Source organism: Strongylocentrotus purpuratus, unplaced genomic scaffold (assembly GCF_000002235.5).
Source record: "Strongylocentrotus purpuratus isolate Spur 01 unplaced genomic scaffold, Spur_5.0 spur5_scaffold_4, whole genome shotgun sequence".
Lineage (NCBI taxonomy): Eukaryota > Metazoa > Echinodermata > Echinoidea > Camarodonta > Strongylocentrotidae > Strongylocentrotus > Strongylocentrotus purpuratus.
The window spans coordinates 19,896,035-19,918,774 of record NW_022145610.1 but is presented as its reverse complement, the minus strand read 5'-3'; the positions used below and the strand labels follow the sequence as shown (position 1 = coordinate 19,918,774).

General features: G+C 35.6%; 1 protein-coding gene and 1 long non-coding RNA gene across 2 annotated transcripts in view; both read left to right on the top strand.

Moving 5' to 3' along the window:
* LOC100889605 (nuclear hormone receptor FTZ-F1 beta) overlaps window positions 1-5,863 on the top strand; it is a 41,081-nt gene extending 35,218 nt beyond the window's left edge. The window contains exon 5 of the mRNA XM_030997116.1: window positions 4,442-5,863. Coding sequence (XP_030852976.1) covers window positions 4,442-4,692 — 251 coding nt within the window. The 3' untranslated portion in view covers window positions 4,693-5,863. The remainder of the gene's footprint in view (window positions 1-4,441) is intronic.
* An 11,712-nt stretch (window positions 5,864-17,575) lies between these two features.
* Window positions 17,576-20,969, top strand: LOC105436941. The gene is made up of 3 exons (XR_004066423.1): window positions 17,576-17,781; window positions 18,951-19,263; window positions 20,221-20,969. It is a non-coding gene; the product is annotated as an uncharacterized LOC105436941 (long non-coding RNA).
* Window positions 20,970-22,740: the final 1,771 nt, after the last annotated feature.

Below are 22,740 nucleotides of genomic sequence, written 5' to 3'. Positions count from 1 at the left end.
ACAGAGGCAAGTTTTGATTATTTGTCTTGCATCGACCTTTATTTGGTCACATTACAGTAATAAAAAGCTAAAATACATTCATGTACAACTAGAATAAAGATATGAAGATTAATTATTAACAAACATGATATTGATATGTTATGTTGGTCATTATTTTGTTTTTAAATGTCCTCTTTTAAATCTATTCGCTTTACCACTAAAAAGGATCACTTAAATTCACAGTGATATAGTTCTTTAAAGATATCTATGAATCAGCGAATAAAATACATCAGAGCAGAGAACTACTTAGCTCTCAAAAGCTCCAAAAAGCGCTGGTGAATTGATAAAGAGCTTTGTTTAAAAATACAACAAAATTAATAAATGAGAAAAATTTAATATCATTATGAGAAGAAAATTGGACTTATTTTTTGTTTAAAGCTCCCATGAACAGATTTGTGTTGTTGTTACTTTATACTATACAAGTACAGCGAGACATGACTCAAATCCTTTAAGTAGCAACATGACTCAAATCCTTTAGGTAGCAACAGATGACAGACATTTTCTCATTTGAAGTTGATAAAATTCTGCTTTTGTGATTTTATTATTTGATGTCCCGAAAGTGTGGAGCAATTTTGTAACTACAAAGAAAAGTGCTACCGGTATATCAAATATATTTTTGCATCAAATTTGGATTGGATGAATTAAGCACTTATTAATATTTATTTCACAGATATCGGTAGATTTTAGATACCGGTATACGTTTAGCTATCCCAATTTAGCATAGAAAAAAAAACCTTGGGTTTTGTTTGAGTATACAATGAACAAGAAGTCATGATCAAGAAATCGTGATTAAGAAAAAAATTGTGATCCACATGATCACGAAATCATGATTGAGAAATTATGATCAAGAAATCATGATCAAGTAATCATGAATAAGACATCATGAATAAGAAATCATGATCAAGAAATCATGAATAAGAAATCATGACCAAGAAATGATGATCAAGAAATGATGAATAAGAAATGATGATCAAGAAATCGTCATCATAATAGGCTGTATTGTACATGTATTCTACACTTGTAAAGCTTTGCCCCTCGCATCTAAATGAGGCCAAAATATGGTGTTCTTTGTCCTAGGGAATGCAATTTTAATGAGAAAATCATGGAAAGAAAACAAAGAAAGTATCATCATAATAGGCCGTATTTAATAGAATAACCCATCTTTTATTTCACATGTACCTTATTCTACACTTGTAATGCTTTTCTCGCATCTTAATGAGGCCAACGTATGGTGTTCTTTGTCCTTGTGAATTCAATTTTAATGAGAAAATCATGGAAAGAAAACAAAGGATGATTGCTGTTATCATGATAATGATGGGAACAGCTTTTGTTCCTACTTTTTTTTCACACAAGTCCGTCATAGACCCCCCGCAGAGATTCATGTTTGAATTGAAGGTTTTGTCTATTCTTTGTTTAGGTCCCCCCCCCCCCCCCCCCCCCCCTGCGTACAGCCTGTAAACCAACCACTAGAATTATAGCTCCTGATATTACTGAAATCATACAACCTATCCAAATAGCTAGTCTACAAGCACAGACTTAAATTTGACACTTTATCACAATTTCTTAAAGGGCAATCCAACCCTTGTAATAAGTTGATTTGAATGAAAGCAGAAAAAATACCGGTACACAATGGCTAAAGTTTGAAATGAATTGCACCAATAGTAAGGAAGTTGTGAATGTTAAAACATGAGATCACTATTGGAAGTTTGGTATTGTGTTGTGACGTAGGACGTGGATAACTCTCCCATTTGCTGTGTACAAAATTATCTCTAATTTCTTTTTTTTTTTTGGTACTGAATGGTCGTACATTTTATGCTGTGCAAAGATTCAATCAGATTAATTTTGGCCATTACAAGAAGTGGGTTATTGACTGTAGACAAATGCTCATGTATCCTTTACAGCTCATTTTATGTATGTTATCACCAAAGAAGAAAAAGAAGCCAGTCAGTCACTCAATAGTGTCTGACAGTAAAGTCTACCCGTTTACTTGCATAATTTGAATATTAGGACACTGCTAACGTTTAAATTTCACAGATTGGACAAACATGACATATTCATAATTCCTGCATAGTTCTACACAATTTGATGTTGATTGCAAAAGGGACATATTATCTTTAAGGTACAGAGCCTGGTGTAGTCTCATAGTGCAGGCACTGTTACGCACAACAACAGTCAAGGGTCTGTGTGTACAAAATACCAAACAACTTGAGAATAGAATAGATTTGCTTCTGATGGTACTGAAATCACTGGACAATTAATAGCAGAAGGCCAAATTGTTTGTTTTGAAAATTTGGAAAGAGTTTGTAGAAAAGAAATTAGGAGTGCAGATGTTAGACTGGCATTATTTTAACATCTGTGAGGTACAATAATTGTTTTATGTAATTTTGCATTTAGTTTGCCTAGTAACACAACTGCGCCAGGAGTGTCATTTTTGACAGACATGGCGCATTATAAATGTTCACTATTATTATAGTCCTCATGTAGCACAGATTAAAAACTATCCGTTACATGTGATTACACATTTATAATATCAAAGAACATCACATTTCCAATATTACGCATGATAAGATGATGATGCAAAAAAAGGATGAAGAAGAGAAGGTTTAATAAAACCTTAACCCTGATGAGGCCGGGGTATTTGAGATCTTTCAAGTACTGGGGGGGGGGGGCATAATGCTCTCGGCCATGAAAAGGCTTGTCGCGGCAAAAATGTGCACGCATGTCAAGTGAAGCTGTGTATCAAATACTATGGTAAATTCAATTTTTTGAAAAATTCACTCATTTGCATATTTATGATAACTAATGCAATTAAGGTCATAAAATACACATTTTTACGCCAAAATCATATATTCTTCATATTCAAGCATTCTTTTTTACAACATATATTTGTTAGACCATTTGGAACAATAATAGAACAAAAATTTTCTTATTTTATCTTTTGACTTGATAATTTCTTATGTATTTCTTTGTTTTTTTTAACTTACGTATTTTATTGTTTTTGTTGTTTTATTTCATTTTTAACTACAATTCAACTATTTTGACCCCCAAAACAACCACCTAATCTTTAAAAAAGACCAAATAACCATTGTTTTATTTCTTTTTAGGAAAAATGACATTTCCATATATATGTTTTGTACACAAATCTAAAAAATGAGCAATTTTCGAGCTGACATGCAATGACAAAAGGTCATGTGACTTTGTAACTGTACAGTATGTCCAATTTTCAAAAAAATTGTTTTAAAAGATACACATGTATGCAAGACTCGAAAGAAAAAAGTCAGCGAGCAGCAGGGCCTCATCCGTATGCGTTCCCGAACAATCAGAAAAAATCTGGGGGGGGGGGGGAATAATGCCCCCCCCCCCCCCCCGGCCTTATTAGGGTAAAATGGGTGTAGCATTACAACTTACAAGACTATTTGTTTTCCAGTGGCCTGACTCAGGTATTCACGTGCGTGCAACATACATGTACGCGATTCCGAAAAGTGAGGAGAACTTTGGTCTGTTTCGCGAACGCTAGCGTGCGCTGACCGTTAATCAAGTCCATTTGTTTACCACCAGTTGTCCAAAAGAAGTAGTTGATTGCGTTAACCAGTATTTGCCATGCTACACCCCCTTAGAAAGCCCACTGCACTACAGGGTGTACTTACACATCTTTTATGTTTATGGATCCTTGGAACATGAGTATGTTTCATTAGGCGCGTCTTCATCATCTCGAGATTGCCAAATATCTCGAGATTGCCAAATAGCCCGCTATTTGGGAAATAATCCCAAAGTAACAAATCGCGTCTTCACTATCTCGAGATTCGACCTCGAAACTTGAAACTCGACCTTGAGAAATTAGCTCGAGATATTTTGCTCAGCGTTAGCGCATGTTGCGAATCTTCGGTCTAATGAAGACGCACAGGACAAATAGCTGGATATTTTGCAAACTATCCCAAGATATCTTGGGATGACAATCCCGACCAAATATCCTTCTAATTGCTACTTCGGTCTGATGAAGATGCAAATTAGCTGGATAGTTTGCGATCGGGATAGTTCAAATAGCTGGATATTTGGCAATCTCGAGATAGTGAAAACAGGCCTATTGCATCTTCCCCATGTAAAAACACTCCCTTCTTCAAATCGTCTGTGCTTTATGCATTTTCAATGTGTATATGTCCATATGCATGTAAACTAATCTGGAGCAACTCTTGTGTTTTAGGGGTAGGCTTTCATATAAAGAGTCCTTCCTTTCTGCCTATTCCAAATGCTCTCATAAATTGCCATTGTTATTTGTTATCACTATTTTGTTTTTTATCATTCCATTCTGTAATTGTATGTTTTAAATGTTTTTAATTATGGAGAGTGTTGAATAAACTTTGAATTGAATTGAATTGAATTGTTTTTTCTTTGCATCCTCCAGATGTGAAAAACCTCTCTCAGCCTTCAAGGATACGCAGTTACCAGGAGAAAGTGCAGGAGCATCTCTTTGACCTGGGCATGGCGAGGGAAGGCATCTCAGCGAGCATGAAGATAGGGAGGCTCCTCCTCAAGCTCTCGGAGCTGGAGCGTCTCTCTCATCTCATCAAGGAGCACTTGGTCTTTACTCAGGTCGCAGGTCAGCTCGGTCACAGGAAGTATTCAAACCTAGAGGATATGCTGGAGGATTACTAAGGTATACCTCTCGCAAAAATAATGATAATAGCTAGTTCTTATATAGCGCTTTTCAGGACCGAAGGACCTCTCAAAGCGCTTTACAGATATATATATATATTATTACCCCGGTCATCGGATTCAGGCTTACCCGCCCACAGCGCATGTACATTCTCCGCTCCCTAGGGAGCGTTCCAGCCGGGCATCATTTTACGAGCACACACTTGCTAATCCAATTACATTAGCTTTCGCATCCTACCGGGTACCCATTTCACACCTGGGTAGAGAGTGGCAAATGTAGATCAATGTCTTGCCAAAGGACATGAGTGCCGCGGTGGGACTTGAACCGCCGATCTTGTGATCCACAGTCCGGTGACATAACCACTCGTCCAGGATACCTTGTCAATCGTGAGTTGAGACTTGGCCCCGTTTCATCAAACTTGTCTGACGTTGCGGGACGTCCGGGTCGGATCCGGGAACTGCTCCAAGCTATGAAGAACTCCGGCATCACACATTAAAGTATGAAGATACATATATTTCATATTTTTTATCATAAAAAAAGGGTCTACCTTTATATAAGGATTATGTTTCCTTTCAGGTTGCAACCTATTCAGTTTATTTTATGTCCTTGTCAAATATGTTCACAATGTGTATTTTATGTGATATATAGCTGATTGTTATATGAAATGTTGTCGTTTTAACTGAATGAAATAAAATTGAATTGAATTGAATACATCCAAGTTAGATTTATTTGAACAGCATTCCTAAAAAGAAAAGAAAATATACTAAAATGTATTTTAATTAGTTATTTAAATCTCCCTATAATTTGACTTTTTGGAGAGTTATGCACACGTTATACTCCTGTCGCAAGAAGGAGACCAATCCCAGACAAAAGAACACAGATTACCTTTCCCCAATGGCCAACAAACGTTGTGGAGCGTTAACATTGTATTGTGCAAGTGTGGAAGAAAATCAGAGAAAATATGTTATCTGAAAAGCATGGCTCTTCAAATGCTTTAATATTCTAAATATGGCATGTAACATCATACAAATCGGGACAGATTTTTTTATGCCATATGTTCGTGTAGTACCATATACATCTTTCTGTGTACAGTGCTTGTAACTTTATCAAGACTAGGCCAAATTTCTTATCATTTTGATGATTCCAGAACCTTGCAGTACACACAAATACTTATATGCTAGATGATCAACCTTTTATGATCGTTCCACAACGTTTCTTTCACAATGCAATCGGATGACCATAACTCACCTCTATCTTTAATGCTGTAGCCATTCAAATTCAATTCATGTAGGTGAGGGATTAATACTACCGTATATGTTGCTGAGGTACTTTATATCTTGTACATGTAGCAACATGTCACATGTTGCATTGTATCATTCCCATGGCATAGGCTATTATACAGAAGCCATTCAAATTCAATCCCGGTAGGTGAGGAGTTAATAATATGTCAAGGCTGGAAACGTGTTTGTCAAATGTCCTTGTCTGTTTCATGTCTGGAATCATATTCATTGTTCGTATTCTCTTATTGATCAGGTGGAACATGTTTAGAATTAAACGTCTAGGAGAAAAAAGTGTTATTTTTAGAATAAAAGCAATCGATTTGATCACGATATGATCACGAATGGAAATATTTCTGTTAACAGGTGTTCTCCAATATGTTTGTCCACCAAACGGAAGTGAGCAAAGGAAACAATTTTAATTCCTTTAATAAATGAAGACTCTTTAAAGTAAAAAATCATAAATGTCAGTTTGGGTACCGTACTTGCAAATTTTCAAACATTCACAAACATGTAAAGGGCCATTCCATGGTAACTCGCGTTACACTTAATGGGTACATTGACACGATAATGTGCCTATATCTTTAGAACTGCTAGGATCTACAAGATACTTTTTTCAAACATGGACAGGGTAGATATAGAACAACTGAATGAAACAAAAAAGAAAATTGAAGAACAAACATTTTTAGATTCTTGGATTATTGAATTTCGGTAACTCGCGTTACAAAAAAAGGACATGGTCAATTCTACGAGACCCTCTTTTCTCCTCATACTAGACAATCTTGACAAAATCTTTCCTACTTTAATTTGATAGTAGGTTGTGACTTACTAGTATAAGATCACAATATTAAAGATAAGAAACAATGGACTAGTAAAATGCAGGAAGCAAATATGTCGGTAACTCACGTTACGGTAACTCGCGTTACATTTTGTCCGGAGGCCATTTTCACCCCTATGTAATAGATTAAATATCACAGGACCCCTTAGAATATGGAAATATATTCATCTTTTTCCATTTAGCGAAATTTTCAGGAAAAAATATTACAAGAATCCTGTGTAATCCGCAATAAATTGTTTTTTTTCAGCTACAGTCCCACATGTACGTTTTTGATGATAGTTTGAGATCTTAGGAAATCAACAAAAATGAAAAAAAAATTGTATTGAATTTGAAAGGCCCTAATGTTTTATGAACATCCATGGCATAAGGTTAGTGATAAATCAAAGAATTAACATAAGAGGTACATTTCTTTTTTTGATGTCATGTCCTTCTTCTCATGGAATGGCCCTAAAGACCAATCATCTCAATTTTAAAAGTAAATAATAAAATTAGTCAATACAATTAAAGGAAACCCATAAACAAGCCTCGATATCTAAAAAAAATGAAGTAATTTTGCTGAAATATGAGATGATAGTTTGATAGTTGAAAAAGTCTTCGCATCAAAATGACACTGTATATAAGCAGTGTGGAATGTAATGTGTGCACTGTGTTGAAAATTGGAAAATTGATCAATCGTTATAAATTTAATATCCAGTTTTGTTTGTACTTGTATTGTCTAGTATAAGAGTTGTTTGTTCTTTGACCTTAACTATGATGTAGTGTGAATATACAAATTATATGTGCAGGACAACTTTAGTTTTGTTTGTGATGTTGATGTAAAAGTATATTTTGAAATATATTCTGAAATTCTACCAATTTATGCTGTATGTGCAATGATTGAACTTGTAATATATACTGATAAATACAAATTATCATACTATTGTACTTAATATGCGAACCAGTACATAGAAAGAGAAATAATAGAAAAACACATGGTCAAACATATTGAAAAGATCTGGGGGTGTTTCACAAAGATGCTAAGTTGAACTCATCTCTAAGTTGGACTTAACAACTATGGAAAGCCGTTAGCATCCTTGAAAATATTTTGTAAAAGTTATTTTAAAAGGCATAACATGTTGATTCAAATCATCCATATTTTCTATTTTAATGGGAGATCTCATGTTCTTGATGTGGAATTCATGAAAAGTCTGAAATACTTGAATTTTTGCTTTTGAACATATTTTATTATGAGGCTACAAATGGCTCTCCATCATTTTTAAGTCCAACTTAGAGTTACAGTACATGTAAGTTCGACTAAGGATCTTTGTGAAACACCCCTCCCCCCCCCCCCCCCCCCCCCCCATCTCATTTTGAATGACGATTACTAGAAGGCAAGGTAAAAGAATTTGCTGTTTTTATAGGCCAGAAGGTCTTAAAGATACTTCACATGAAGTGAAATTCAAAGTACTATTTTTCTCTTTCAAAATTGTGTGTGGTAGATTTTCCATGGAGTTAATGTAAAGTAATTATTACATAGGTACACTGTACAGAGTGATAGTTAAAATATCATACCGAATCTCTTAAAGCCCACCGCTCACTGTACAATCTGACTGCGATCCGGTCTTGGAAGACTTGCAATAGCATTAGATATGAATATTTAATGACAAACCAAATTATCAGGGTTCTAAATAGTCATATGAGCATGGAAACTACATATTTTGGCCATTGCAAGCCTCCGTGTGGCAGGAAAACTAAATATTTTGGCCATTGCAAGCCTCCTTGTTGCAGGAAAGCTAAATTAGCAATTAGAATCGGCTTATTAGTGCAATCGTCTATGATCCAGCTTTTATATTGACTCGAGAGTTCTGCATGAAAATTCAGGTTGTTAGTATTTTACAATATGTCATTATTGACATCTTAAATCAGGAAGATGATGCTTTTCTTCAAAAATCTGATGGCAGTAGAATTGTAAAGTGTGTAGTGGGCTTTAGTGTATGCGGTTGGATCTCAATAGGCCTGTTTTCACTATCTCGAGATTGCCAAATACCCAGCTATTTGAACTATCCCGATCGTAGACTATCCAGCTAATTTGCGTCTTCATCAGACCGAAGTAGCAATTAGGGGGATATTTGGTCAGGATTGTCATCCCAAGATATCTTGGGATAGTTTGCAAAATATCCCACTATTTGGCAAAATATCCAGCTATTTGTCCGGTGCGTCTTCACCGGACCGAAGACTCGCACTACGGGCTAATGCTGAGAAAAATATCTCAAGCTAATTTCTCAAGGTCGAGTTTCAAGTTTCTAGGTCGAATCTCGAGCTGATGAGGACGCGATTTGTAACTTCAGGATTATTTCCCAACTCAGAAGCAGCGGGCTATTTGGCAATCTCGAGATGATGAAGATGCGCCTAATGTTTGTTTCAATAGAGTATAGGATTAGGAATAGTAATAGGGATACACTGTAGCTAGATATGTCAAAGTACAATGAAGCCAATTACATGATTATAATGTACATTACGCAGGGTTTAAAAGTTATACACTGGAAGTGTCTTACATATAAAATATATGGACGTGTACATTATACGTATTGTTAGCTGAAATACCAAGGAGGATATAGCTGGTATCTCTTTGGAAATACTGATGAGAACAGTGTACCGGTATAGAGTTAGTAACATGCACATTGTACATCGACAATCTACATGATTGTAATGTTTCTGGAAATTCTTAACCTGATGAATTGTATGTATCATACTGATGCCTAAAAGTTTGTATTGCAGTTTCACAGTAGACACCATGAGATGGGTATACAAGTGTTATGCAGGCACGTAAAAAGACTGTTATTATATGGAAAATGTATAATTGTGAAATTTTGTATTTGAATTTTGAATTATATACAGCATAACCTCGGGAGGTTACCTTAAGTCATGTTAGATGGTCTAGCACGACTTCAATTTTACCTTGCGTTTGTGCTGTTATGAGCAGGGTATTAGACAATTCACCGGAGTGTGAAATTGTGAACCTATCTAGGCGTACATGTACTGTGTCTCAATATTGCATGAATATGGAGTGAAGATAGAGATCGAGTCACAAATGCTCTTAAAATGAATTCTATGGTATACTTATAGGGTACGTTTATGCTCAACTTTTTCTGGCCAGAATGAGGCATTTGTTACGCGTTTCGTTCAAAACACGGTTGCGTCCTTACTCATTTTTGTAGAATCACAGAAAAACGGCGATCGTAAACTCACAAAAAGGTGCGTTTTGGATCGGCGATTCTGGGGAAGCATAAACGCACAATCATTTGTAAACACGTTTAAATGGGGTCAACGTAATATGCGCAGTGCAGACTCTGCACTGCACTTCTCCAGGCATGATTCTGGCTCTGAGCCTGAATCATGTCTGGAGGAGCCAGAGAAGTGAGCATAAACAGTACACCGTGGAACTGCGATTACGATGAGCGTTTCAAATCGCTCATTCTGCCTTCAAAATTGAGCATATGCATTTTTTTTTTAAACATGTACTTCTGAAGCTACCTCACACAAAAACAAAAGTAACTCTTGGAAATTTGCGCTGATCCAAAGCTTTGGAATAACCTATCACTAGACTTGAAGTAAGATACATGTTCCTGTAAGCCTTATCTGTTGTTGTCTTCAAAGTTTTGTTGAAGTCACACTTGTTCTAGGAGATGTCAAATTGTTTTTGTGTATCGTGTCTGTATTAAAGAAGTACCGGTAATGTTGAGAGTTTTGTGTTCACCACATGGCGGTAGAGTATATTTATTTCTATAAATTGATCTAATCGTGAGAATGACGTCACAAATCTATTTTGTCAACCGTGTCGTTGACATTCTGCAAACAAGATGATATATTTTTGTAAATCAGTGATGCGTTTTGAACACAGTGGAGATAACGTGATGAGACATTGATATTTTCTTTCAATGTATCAATTTTAGTGTCTTTTACACAGTATTAATTTTCTTTCTGTGAAAGGTCACACACAATATATTATTTATGATTGTAATACAGTGTCATTTTTTGTTTTGTTTTGTTTTCCTTTAGAGTTCGATCCCATTTTTGGTCGTATAAATACCAGGTAGTGGATATTCAAACGGTATCAATCAAAGGGATTATTTAACTTTAAAAAAATGATTGTTCACTTGTAAACGTTCATTGGAAGCACATACGTGAAGCCCAAGATGTTTGGTCATCATAATTTCTTAGAAGACTTGAAGTGACTTGGTCATTCTTTTTGTTAGGAAAATGAAAGTTTTACCACAGCCTTTACACCATGCAACACTGTGAATTACCTTGATTATAGTAACTACAGTAACTATTAATGAGAAAGACGCGCCATGTTGTGAATGAGTACAAATTTCAATATATTAATTCCATAATATTACTTTATAATGAACACCTAAATAGAGTATGAACTTGACACTGTAATACATGGGGTAAAGTTCTTCATTTGCATTGTTTGTGAGAGTGTATGCAAATACTTATAATGATTAATATGCTGCAATCGTGTAATGTTCAAAATTTGTATTAATGTAAGTATTTAAAGTGCAAGTAGAATTATATAATGTAGAGTATAACTTTGGACTCTCTTCTAAAGAATTTACACAAGACTAAAGAGAATACTCGTCCTTCACGATTAGTGTTGCGGTGGTACAGGATATTATATCCAGATAATTCTGATAATTTTACCAAATTTTGGAATGCGATTTTACAGATAATTTTAATAGTATATCACAATTATATGTTTATGTGAGGGTATCGACTCGAAGTCATAAATGAGACGAAGCAGTTGTTGCGGTTCTATTGGGTATGAGGCCAATCTTTATTTCACAATGTTCAACTAAACAAAAGAGGGTAGAAGACCCTTGACTGCATGCATGAAGTCACTTCAGTTGCTGTAGAAAATTAAAAGACACAAAAACTACAGTAAGTATTGCATCATTATGATCACAAATAATTACTTGCTACATCTGCTTTCCAGATCATCTTCCATATTATACAGTGTATGCATTTTAGTTCATACATGTATATTGTATATATATTGAGTTTACCTCAGCCTATGAAATTCATGTAGTAAATAGATCTGCAATGAAGGCCACTCCCTATTTATTACTTTCACATATATATAACACAATTCTCCAAATGAGTGAGCTACCATAATTATTCTATCAGCCTTAAGCAATATAGAAACATACTCCAACTAATCACAATACAAGGCTTACCAAAAAGCAATGTCCAACCACGCCTTCCTAGCATTAATAGGCATAACTCAATTACTACCAGCATGCATCCTTCATGTAAATTAAAGTTAAATCTCCCTCTTCTTCACACAAATCATAATCTATCCAATCAAGCACCTCTTAACATTAGAGAGTTAATAATATACTGTACTCACATAATAAGGTGTCCAAAATCAACTATATACATCAAGAATATCAGGATGAGACATCAATTACAGCTTCATGTAGGCACAGCTACAGCCAGTCCCATCTCTGCTCACTGCATGTATGAGCTTTTACCTGCATACAGTGAGTGTATGTTGGGGCATAACACTCCTCCTTAGGTACATTCCTTTTGTCCCTGACTAATTTGCATTATAAAGAAAGGGCTATTTCTCATTCCCTCACATTTACATATTAATCTTGTGTGTATTATTATTGTGTTATTCCTTCAGGGCGATACAAAGACTACTGTACATGTAAAGCTGATTTTCATATTTTGTCATTCAGCAGAAATGAAAAAATGCTCATGTACTTGATAAACAATATTTTAATATAGATAGATAAATTGTATTTTATTGCATCTTTCATAAATGGCAATCTCTCAACTGAATTGCACATGAATTACACAAATTGAAAATATGTATATCATAAAAAATTACAAACCATTTAGTTAAAATTTATTCAGACGTGTAAAGAAAGTTATATTTTTTTAAATAGCAGGTACAGGTGTAATACATAGGTTTCAATGAGAAGCCATTTTATGGAAAATGTGGTCTTTATAGACAGGTAGTCTCTCTATGCAGGTGGTCGCAGCTGCAGGTTTCGCTTAAAGATAAACTTGAGTTCTGGTAAAAAAAGAAAATGAATTCTCACAGAATCTAACGAAACTTACACTGAATGTTCAAGATTACAAATAAATGTCATGTGCCAAACAATTTTGGAAGAAAATGTATACTGGCTTAGAAATGAGCATAGAAAGATGAGGAAATCAGGGTAGTACTAACCCCGACACCATCTGTGTTGTCCCATATACATCTTTCTGTGTAAGTGATTGTTACTTTACCAAGAATCTGCCAAATTTCTGATGATTTTGATGACTCCAGAGCCTTGCATTACACACCATTACTTACATGCTATATGATCAACTTTTCTGATCCATTCCACACCTTTTCTTTCACAATGCAATCGCATCACCAGAACTCAAGTTTATCTTTAATTTGGAAGGTTCTTGAAATTGAGTAGAAAATAATTTTCAAGAATGTGCAAACATGATATACTCTTTTAAAAGATATTTACAATATAAATTGGATATTAATTGAATGATACTAAACTTTTTGGAATTTTGGCTACCGGGTACTTCCAAAATCTTTTTTTTTTTAGGGTCATTCCATTTCCATCATATTCGTTAATATTACAACATTATGTCCGACAGTCTAGAAAGAAAACAGGTTTTCTTGCCTAATTTGAATACTAGGACACTGCCAACGTTTAAATTTCACAGATAGGACATACATGACATATTCATAATTCCTGCAAAGTTCTACAGACTTTGATGTTGGCTGCAAAAGGGATACCCTACCTTTAAAGATAACAAATTAGAAAAATGAAGATATTTTTTAATATTTGTTTTCTTAAAAAAAAAAACCTCGTTATTCAAACGATGGTTGTCGACTGTTCAAAACATCAGGCAAGCCCCGGCCCCCCCCCCCCCCCCCCCAAGCTGCCCTTAAGGTTTAGAAATCACTCAAAACAATTTTGATAAATTATGTAAGTTGTATTTGTTGATTTTCTTGCATTTTTGTGATTACATGTCGAGGTGATGGGTCGCTGCAGCCGTGTATTGTTTTACAGATATTGTTATATATATTATTGAGAAAAGCGTTATGTATTTGTTATATATTAAATACATGTACGTCTATATTCCAACTACAGCTTGTTTTGGTTGTCATTTTTATTCAAGTTACTTTCTTTTCTCTCTCATTTCTCTCTCATTACATTTACACATTCATGTACAGTCAAACCTGTCTATAGCAACCATCCAAGGGAAACAGAAACAGTGGCCTTTGTAGACAGGTGGTCTTTGTAGACAGGTTCATTTAGTACATGTTTCAATGAGAAACCATTTTCAAGGAAAACAAAAAATGTGGTCTTTATAGACAGGTGGTCACTAAAGCAGGTGATCGACTGGTCGCCAAGGCAGGTTTGACTGTACAAGGCTTTGAAATTCTCCTCACCACAATACATCTCTTCTCTTGTCAACCTTCACAAACCATAATGGTCTCTGCTTGTCTAACGAATCTACCCGACTTGTCCCCAAAACAAAATGATCATTGGGAGATTTAAGACAGCAGCTCCCTGGGTGTGGAACAGACTCCCAAATTCAGTGGAGGATTGCGAGACTGTAGAAGACTTTGAGAGAAAAACTGAAAACACACCTTATGACAAGTGTTATGGTACCATACCTCAAGAGCTTCTTATAAAATTATACAACATACCGTATGGTAGATGCTGCTTGTAAGTGTCGACTTGCATGGTGATGTAGATATACAGTAGGTTTGCGGGTGCACCATGTGAGAGAGAGAGAGAGGGTTGAGGAGTCCTGGCGACGGATAGTCGACCTGTTCGAAACATCGAGCCACTCATCTTCTCCAAGCGCTATAGTTCTCCTTAGAACTATATGCCAAGAAAGATAACAACAGTCCTTTTCAGGACTACACACCCCCAAGAAAGATTACCGAGTCGGGAGTCCTTCTCAGGACTCCAAAACCCTCTCTCTCTCTCTCTCTCTCTCTCTCTCACATGGTGCACCCGCAAACCTACTGTATATACCGTATGTTGTATAATTTCATAAGAAGCACTTTAGGAGTATTATTGTCATTGAATCTGTCAATTGTAAGCGCCACAAGTACTATCTGGGTGTATATATTGTACATGATTTATAAATGTCTGCATTATTATTATTATTATTATTAATTTCAATTATTACAGTGGAACCTCATAAACAAAATCCTTGAGAAAAGGGAAATTGCCTTGTTTTATCTCTTTCAAGACAGGACTTATTTTAAGGGCTAAATTGATCACACATTGCTCTTCAAATTGGCAAAAATAACATTTTTCTTTTATTGCTGCATTGTTTAACAAATTGAAATGCAATGTCTCTAAAAACAATAGATAACATCAAACAGGTGTGAATATTGCCAAAAAGTTGAACAAGGGCTAATTTTCAAAAATAACATTTTTATTTTCATTGCTGCATTGTTTAACAAATTGAAATGCAATGTCTCTAAAAACAACAGATAACATCAAACAGGAGTGAATATTGTCAAAAAGTTAAACAAGAGCAAACTTTGATTGAAAAACAATTATTTTGAACCTCTCAACATATTGTCAATTTAAGGATTATAAAGCTTAATTCATTTCAAAATTTCCCAGCATCAAACACAATATAGTCATGAAACAAAACTGGATGCAATTTGTACAAAATTTTTTGCCCTCTCCACTCATGCATCTGGCATGTTTTTTTAGGGCCCAGAATAAAATGTTTCTGAGCCAAACCACAAAATGTTGAATGATTGTTGCCAAAGGGTTATTGAAATCTTGTTATATCAGGAGGGTGTTTCACAAAGATCGTAAGTTGAATTTATCCCCAAGGTGGACTTAAAATTATGGAGAGCCATTTGTAGCCTTAAAATAAAATAAAATATATTCAAAAGCAAAAATTCATTCCAGTATTTCAGGCTTTATATAAATTCCCCATCAAGAACATGAAATCTCCGCTGATAACATAAAATATGAATGCTTTGAATCAACAGTTTATGCCTTTTAAAATAACCTTTACAAAACATTTTCATGGATGCTAACGGCTTTCCATAATTGTTAAGTTCAACTTAGGATCTTTGTGAAACACCCCACAGGATACTACCTACAGTATACTGGCATTGAAAAAACACATACAAAAGAACAAAACGGTAATAAAAGAGTACACCCAGCATCAAAATTCACACCATTAATTCCCTTGTGAATATTTTTATAAGATGCAGGGTGTATTTTATTTTAAATTTTTCATTATAAAAGAACATCTAGGGGTCGCTGATCTAGAGCTCACTCACATGAGCCGATGAAAGTTGGGGCCTCGCATCAAGGGACCTAGCTCCCACCCCCTTCGCACCAGAAACATATGATTTATTGGAACAGTAGGTCAAGTTAGGTATCCTGAGGGGTGTTTCACAAAGATCCTAAGTTAAACTTATCTCTAAGTTGGACTTAACAATTATGGAAAGCCATTAGCATCAATGAAAATATTTTGTAAAAAATATTTTAAAAGGTATTAAATGTTGATTCAAATCATTCTTATTGTTTATTATCAAGGAGATTTCATGTTCTTGATGTGGAATTTATAAAAAGTCTAAAATACTTGAATATTCGCTTTTGAATATATATTGTCTTTTTAGGCTACAAATGGATCTCCATAATTTTTAAGTCTAACTTGGAGTTAAGTTTTAATTTGGATCTTTGTGAAACACCCCCTGGTATGAAATCATATCAATACTTCATGATCTATCAGAGTATGAAATAAGAAATGAGGGTAACCAGGTATTTTAAAGAGATATCCTTCATTCAAACGGAACAATTCTTAAAACCATTTTTCGACAGTTTTCAAGAGGCAAGCATGTCTACATTTTAAAGTTTGCCATGCTAGTAGTGCTGTTTGAATGGTGGATATTAAAGGCTGCCTCCAAGCCCCTTTGGAGGGCATATACCCTAATTAAACAACTAGAGATCTCCCTCTCTTGCAGGTGATTCCTACAAATTTTGGTTAAAATTCAGACGTGGGTTTTCAAGAAGAAGAAATGTGCAGATACTGTCGCCGAGGAACTTGGGCGGCGCTACCCCCAAGGCCACCCTGGGGGTACATACCCAATTTGAATAGTTTTAAATCTCCCTTGCCTAACGATAATTCCTAGAACGTTTTGTTAAAAACAAAGAAGAAGTTGAAAATGTAAAAAGTTTAGGGGTGACTGGCTCGGGTGAGCTAAAAAAAAAAATACACCCAGCATCTTTTGCAAAAAATGTCATTAATTTCCAACATGTTATTCAGACATTGGGTAAAGACTGTTCTTTATTCCTGAAAAAAACAGAAGGACATTAAGGAATATCAATGCAGATTTGTATCCCTGTATTAACACATTTAAGGAAGCCTGACGACCCGTCTCATCTTACAGTAGTGTTGTATTTTTCTCTATATGTATGTTAACTAATCTTCTTATAGGGATTGGGTCTCAGATTCTTAAGAAAATCCTGGATTTAGCTCATGCTGCAATCATAATTGTAAACCTTTGGGTCAGTCAGGAATCCCATGACGTTTAAAAGCCAATCACCAGTCTGATTTTCAAGATATTTATGATTGGAATTTGAAATTCCAAAAAAGGTTTTCCCAGTGGTGTTTATAACACTAGTCTATTGAGGAAAATGAGTATGGTAAAACTGGTCACTCAAAGATTTTTACTTTTTTGAGGCACTTAGGGTGGTATTCTCGAAAGCGGCCTAAGTTAAATCAGTGGCCTAAACCTGGTTTAAACCATGGACTATCTTTTTTCCTATTCTCGAAGGTGGCCTAAAGATAAGCCAGGCTTAAATACGTCATAGTTCGGCCTAACTTTAGGCCGCTCAGAGGGCAGGTTTAAATACGTCATAGTTCGGCCTAACTTCACGTGACGTCACTTTTTAGTTAAATCGACTGTCCGCGGAGAGTGAACGGTAAGTTTTGCATTTGAATTTCTATATTTGATAACAATTTACACTCTTTTGTATGGATAAGCGCTCATGAAAGTTACACCAGCTAATAAAGTATTTTTGTTACTTTCATGTTGCTGTACTGGTGATAATCTAAAATGCTTTTAACTGAATACATTTTGGGGAAACTTGGTAAAGTTTCATGGTGTTCGCAGACCAGTCCCATACGTGCAAATAATTGTCGGTTAACATTTTCGTTTCCTGAGATTGAGCAATTTCTTACCGGGTAATTTTTTTCTTGGCACTATTGTACTTTCGTACGCATATACCACCTTAACACCACCTTAAAACTATCATTGCTAGACGTAGAAACTACTTTTATAGTGGATTTTTGAGACGCTGTTGCCCAAAAGTGGACTAGCATGCAGTCTCTTTCGTTCGTTAGCCTCTGATTTGGGTAGTGTCGGCTGTTGTGTTGTGGGTTGGAAAGTAATAACTATTAAGCTAAATAAATGCAAGTATAGAGACAAACAAAATGGAGCTTTCAGAAGCACGTGTGGTTGCTTTGGTAGTTTATCCAGACTCAATATCCATGTGCTTTTACATGTATAATGTAGTGAACAGAGGACCTTGCATACATTCATTGTGTGTATGCATCTAATATGAATAACAATGAACTGTGCCTTAACAGCTGCAGTGCATTTCTAAGTGGCATGTTAATTTCAATTGCATGTTAGTTTCAATGAACCTGTTTTTAAACATAACATCGGCTCCTCTCTTTCAGGAGCCGACCCTACCCAAATCAGAGGCTAACGATTGAAGAGACAGAAATTTCGGTCTGGTATCACCTCTGCCTGAGCTGCAGTGCTAGTAGTGGCTGTTGGTGCAATAATTTTTTACAGGACGATGATGATTTTCAGAACCACCCCCCCCCCCCAAGAAAAACATTTTTTTTTAAAACAATATTACTAGACCTAGATCTAAATTTCATCAATAAGAGTCTAGTCTAGACAGGTCTAATAGAAATTGAAAGGAAATGGACAGAAGCTTCCTTTTTTTGACATACATTTGTTGATAATGTTACAGTAGTTTAGTCTAATAATACTATTAGTTAGTAAACTACAAAGAAAGAGAAATTATAATATCTTATCAAATATCAACATATTTTTCATCTTGATTTTCTGCTATTTCAGGTTCTTTTCAATTGATGCATGGGGATGAAAAAAGAAGGCCTCTCCCAAGCTACGGTGTCCCGCCTTGTGAAGTCCATCTCAATAGCCATTGCCAGGAGATGGGAGCAATACATCTCAATTCCTTCAACAAGAGAGGCAGTCCTGCAGAGTGCAGACCCAACATGAATTTTATAATTACTGCCATTTCCCTGGCGTTAATATCGTCGGTGCTATTGATTGCACCCACATAGGCGTCTCCAAGCCAGTTGGCCAAACACCAGTTATTTCCTGAACAGGAAAAATAGATACTCCATTTTTCTTGGAAAGTCTGCTGGTGAGTAAAGCTGTAATTACGCCTAAATCTTGTAAACTAAATCATGTTTATACAATTTTTATTAAACAGATCTGCTGATTTTATGAATCTGCAGATGTGTCTACAGGTACATTATGAAGTGATTTAAAATTGTTTTGTCTGATGAATGTAGGTGCAATCTACACTCAAACTTTTATTCATTTGAAATCGGCATGAGCTAATATTTTCAGCTCGATTGCCATGGCTACCAGTCACTCCTGACAGTGACAGCTTGGCCTAGACTTCTGGGCGGAACTATCTGAAAATAAGACACAAATAATCAACAGTTGATTAATTACTTTCAAATTTGGGTCAGAAGAAAATTCAACAATTATGGACCATATAAGACTTAGAGACCTACAAACTGCAGTACAGTATAGTGCAGTAAATTTTCATTTTACTTTTTCCCTTTTACGAAGCTCATTTTGGGAGATAACATAAACAAAGACAATCTTTGGTCTAATGCTAGAACTAAAATGGAAAAGTTGGGCTCTAACGATTAGGGCCTTGTAAAATCTCCATTCCAGGCTACGTTTACATCTAGGTTAGGCCAACTGTCGGCTGGTTATCTAAGTAAGATGTAGACCTCTAGACTTGATTTTAGGGAAGGGACTAACTTGGCTATAGACTTTAACTACTTAGGGCTTTCTTAGGCCATGACATGGCAAGTACAACTTGGTGCAAGCATATGTATGAGATAGTACTGCAAGAATGTGTATGTTTGTTCTTGACTTTAAAAGAGAAACCGGTAGTCATTCTGTAAATCAATGATTACTAGTAACTGAGTGGGGAGGGGGTGCCTAGTCACTGCCTACATGAAAGGCGCCTTAAGTTTTTTTTAAAGTTAGAATATGATTGACACTATAACTAAGACCAATTATCAATGGAGTAGATCTTTGATATTTTAATGAGGTATAAACCTTTTTATTTTTGTTTCAGGATGATGTTTTTCTTCAGTAAAATAAATGAAATCAAATTCCCTGATAACTGAGACAAATTCAGAGAGAGGAAGGAGAACTACTGAGCTGCTGAATATCTGACAGGTAGGCTGTACGAATAAGTTGTTGTTTGTATGCCCAGGTACTTCAAGGATGGCATTTGTTCATTCACATTTTTCAATCAATACTTTCATGTAATTGATTATGTACTCCACTTTTACCACAATGTACATGCAAGACCTTTTTAATGTTTAACAGAAATAGGTTTCAATGTGCTTCCTTTCATTCTTTTCTCTTTTCATTCAACAGACATACTTGCAAGGACTATGAAGTTCTACTTAGCCTCTTCAATGAACCAGACTCCATCTGCTGTAACTGTGACTGCATGGGGATCAAAACCTTTGTATTATAATCCTCATAACATGAAGCTATGGTAACAAACAAGCAACCATTGATAAAAAGCCTGATATGTCCTTGTTGTGTATGTGAACCACAAAGCAACCATCACTTATAAGGATGTTTTTATGTACATCAGATGTTCATTGTTTCACTGGAAAAATTGTGATTTAGAATCATTTAAGAAATCATGTTTCATGATGTGTTTTATAATATAGTGCAAGTCATGAAACACGGCTCAAAAGTAGACTATGCTTTGTTTTAACAAAAATGGGAAAAAGTAATGAAACAAATACATAACATTTAATTCTAATAGTTTCAAGTAGCAGATTATGAGGCTATTGGAGCTTTATATTTGACCTTCAATTTTATAATCGTATTCATTGTGAATTACAATCTTTTCTGTTTTAAGAAAAATAAATAAATTAAACATAATTGTTGATATGTTATATACAATATTCCTTTCATATCTTTTGATTTTAAGTCTGCATACTGTTGGGTTCATTGAATTATACATGGAAAAGTCTTGAAAAAGAACAGTGAGAGAACAGAGAGGGAGAGAGAGAGAGATAGAGTAAAAGAGAAAGGGAACCAAATGAGAAAGAACAATTTAATGGTGGGAGAAATAAACAATGATGTGAGATAGTGTGTGTGTGAGAGAGAGAGAGAGAGAGAGAGAGAGATGGAGATAGGGAGAAAGAGTTGGGGGGTACAGTGCCCCCTTTTTCAAATGCCCCTTTTTATATAGGAAAGTTCCCTTTTAACTTTGTAAGAAGTGCCCCTTCCCCTTTTCACCTCTGATAAGTGCCCCTTTAATTTTGACACGCACCCCTTTTCCTTTGACAAGTTTCCATTTTCCTTTGCAATAAGTGCCCCTTTTTCACTTTTAAGAAGTGCCCCTTCACCTCTGATAATTGCCCTATTAAAATTTGAGAGGTGCCCCTATTATCAACAAATGCACATTTCCTTTTTTTTTAAGTGCCTCTTTTTCATTCTCATAAGTGCCCCTTTTAAAATATGTTCAATGCCCCTTTTCAGGTGTGATATGTGACCCTTTTCACCTCTGATAATTTCCCTTTTAACAATGATACAATTCCAGCAAGTGCCCTTTTAGTTGGTGCTGCCCCCCGCTTTGGAAGTCGCTCTGCCGCCCCTGGACGTCATATTGCTCAAGTTGTCAAAGTGATGCATCCTCTCTACACTGCGCGCATCTATTGTCTTAGCCCATTGTCTTAGTGCATTGTGACGTCATATTGCTCAAGTTATCGAGGTGATGCATCCTCTCCACACTGCGCGCATCCATTGTCTTAGTGCATTGTGACGTCGCAGCTTCGGTACTGAGCATGTGCAGAAACCGTAACCATGGTGAATAATCCATGGACTAAGTTAGGCCAGGTTTAAACCATGGATCAGTTAGGCCACCTTTCGAGAAATGAAAATGACTTAGGTCAGCGGCCTAAGTTAAGCCTGGCCTAACTAAACCACGGTTTAACTTAGGCCAGGTTTAACTTAGGCCGCTTTCGAGAATACCACCCTTAGTGATCATTTTGAAGCGCAATTTTATTAGGGCTTCGATATTACACCATATCACAGGCGCTGATAACACGTCTCAGATTTTACATTGTTAAACAATGCCTTTAATGTAAAGTACATAGAGAATTTATTTAAATTATTATGGGCAAGACAAGTAGAACGTCATCATTATAAACATATTTAACCCTTTACATACCGATAAAAAACAATATCCCCTTGACACATTGTATTTCTAAATGGGTTAGCAATGGATTTTAGTTTATTTCTAAATTTCCTGTATTTCACAACTACGAACAGGTGAAAACAGGGTATCCATAAGGTCAATTCAAGGCATGAAAATGATGAAATAGTTTAGTGTGTGAAGAAGATTTGCAACACACAGTGCCATCCTTTTGTTAATGGAGGTCTATAATATGTGTCAATCAAAACTCATGGAAATCCTGGTACTCTTGGCAAAGGAGAGGTTAAAAGTCTAGGGTTATAAATCGCCTCATTTGCATTATATTGGCTTCAACCAATAAATAAATAATAATAAATCAAAATTATTATATATATATATACAGTCAAACCTGCTTTAGTGACCACCTGTCTA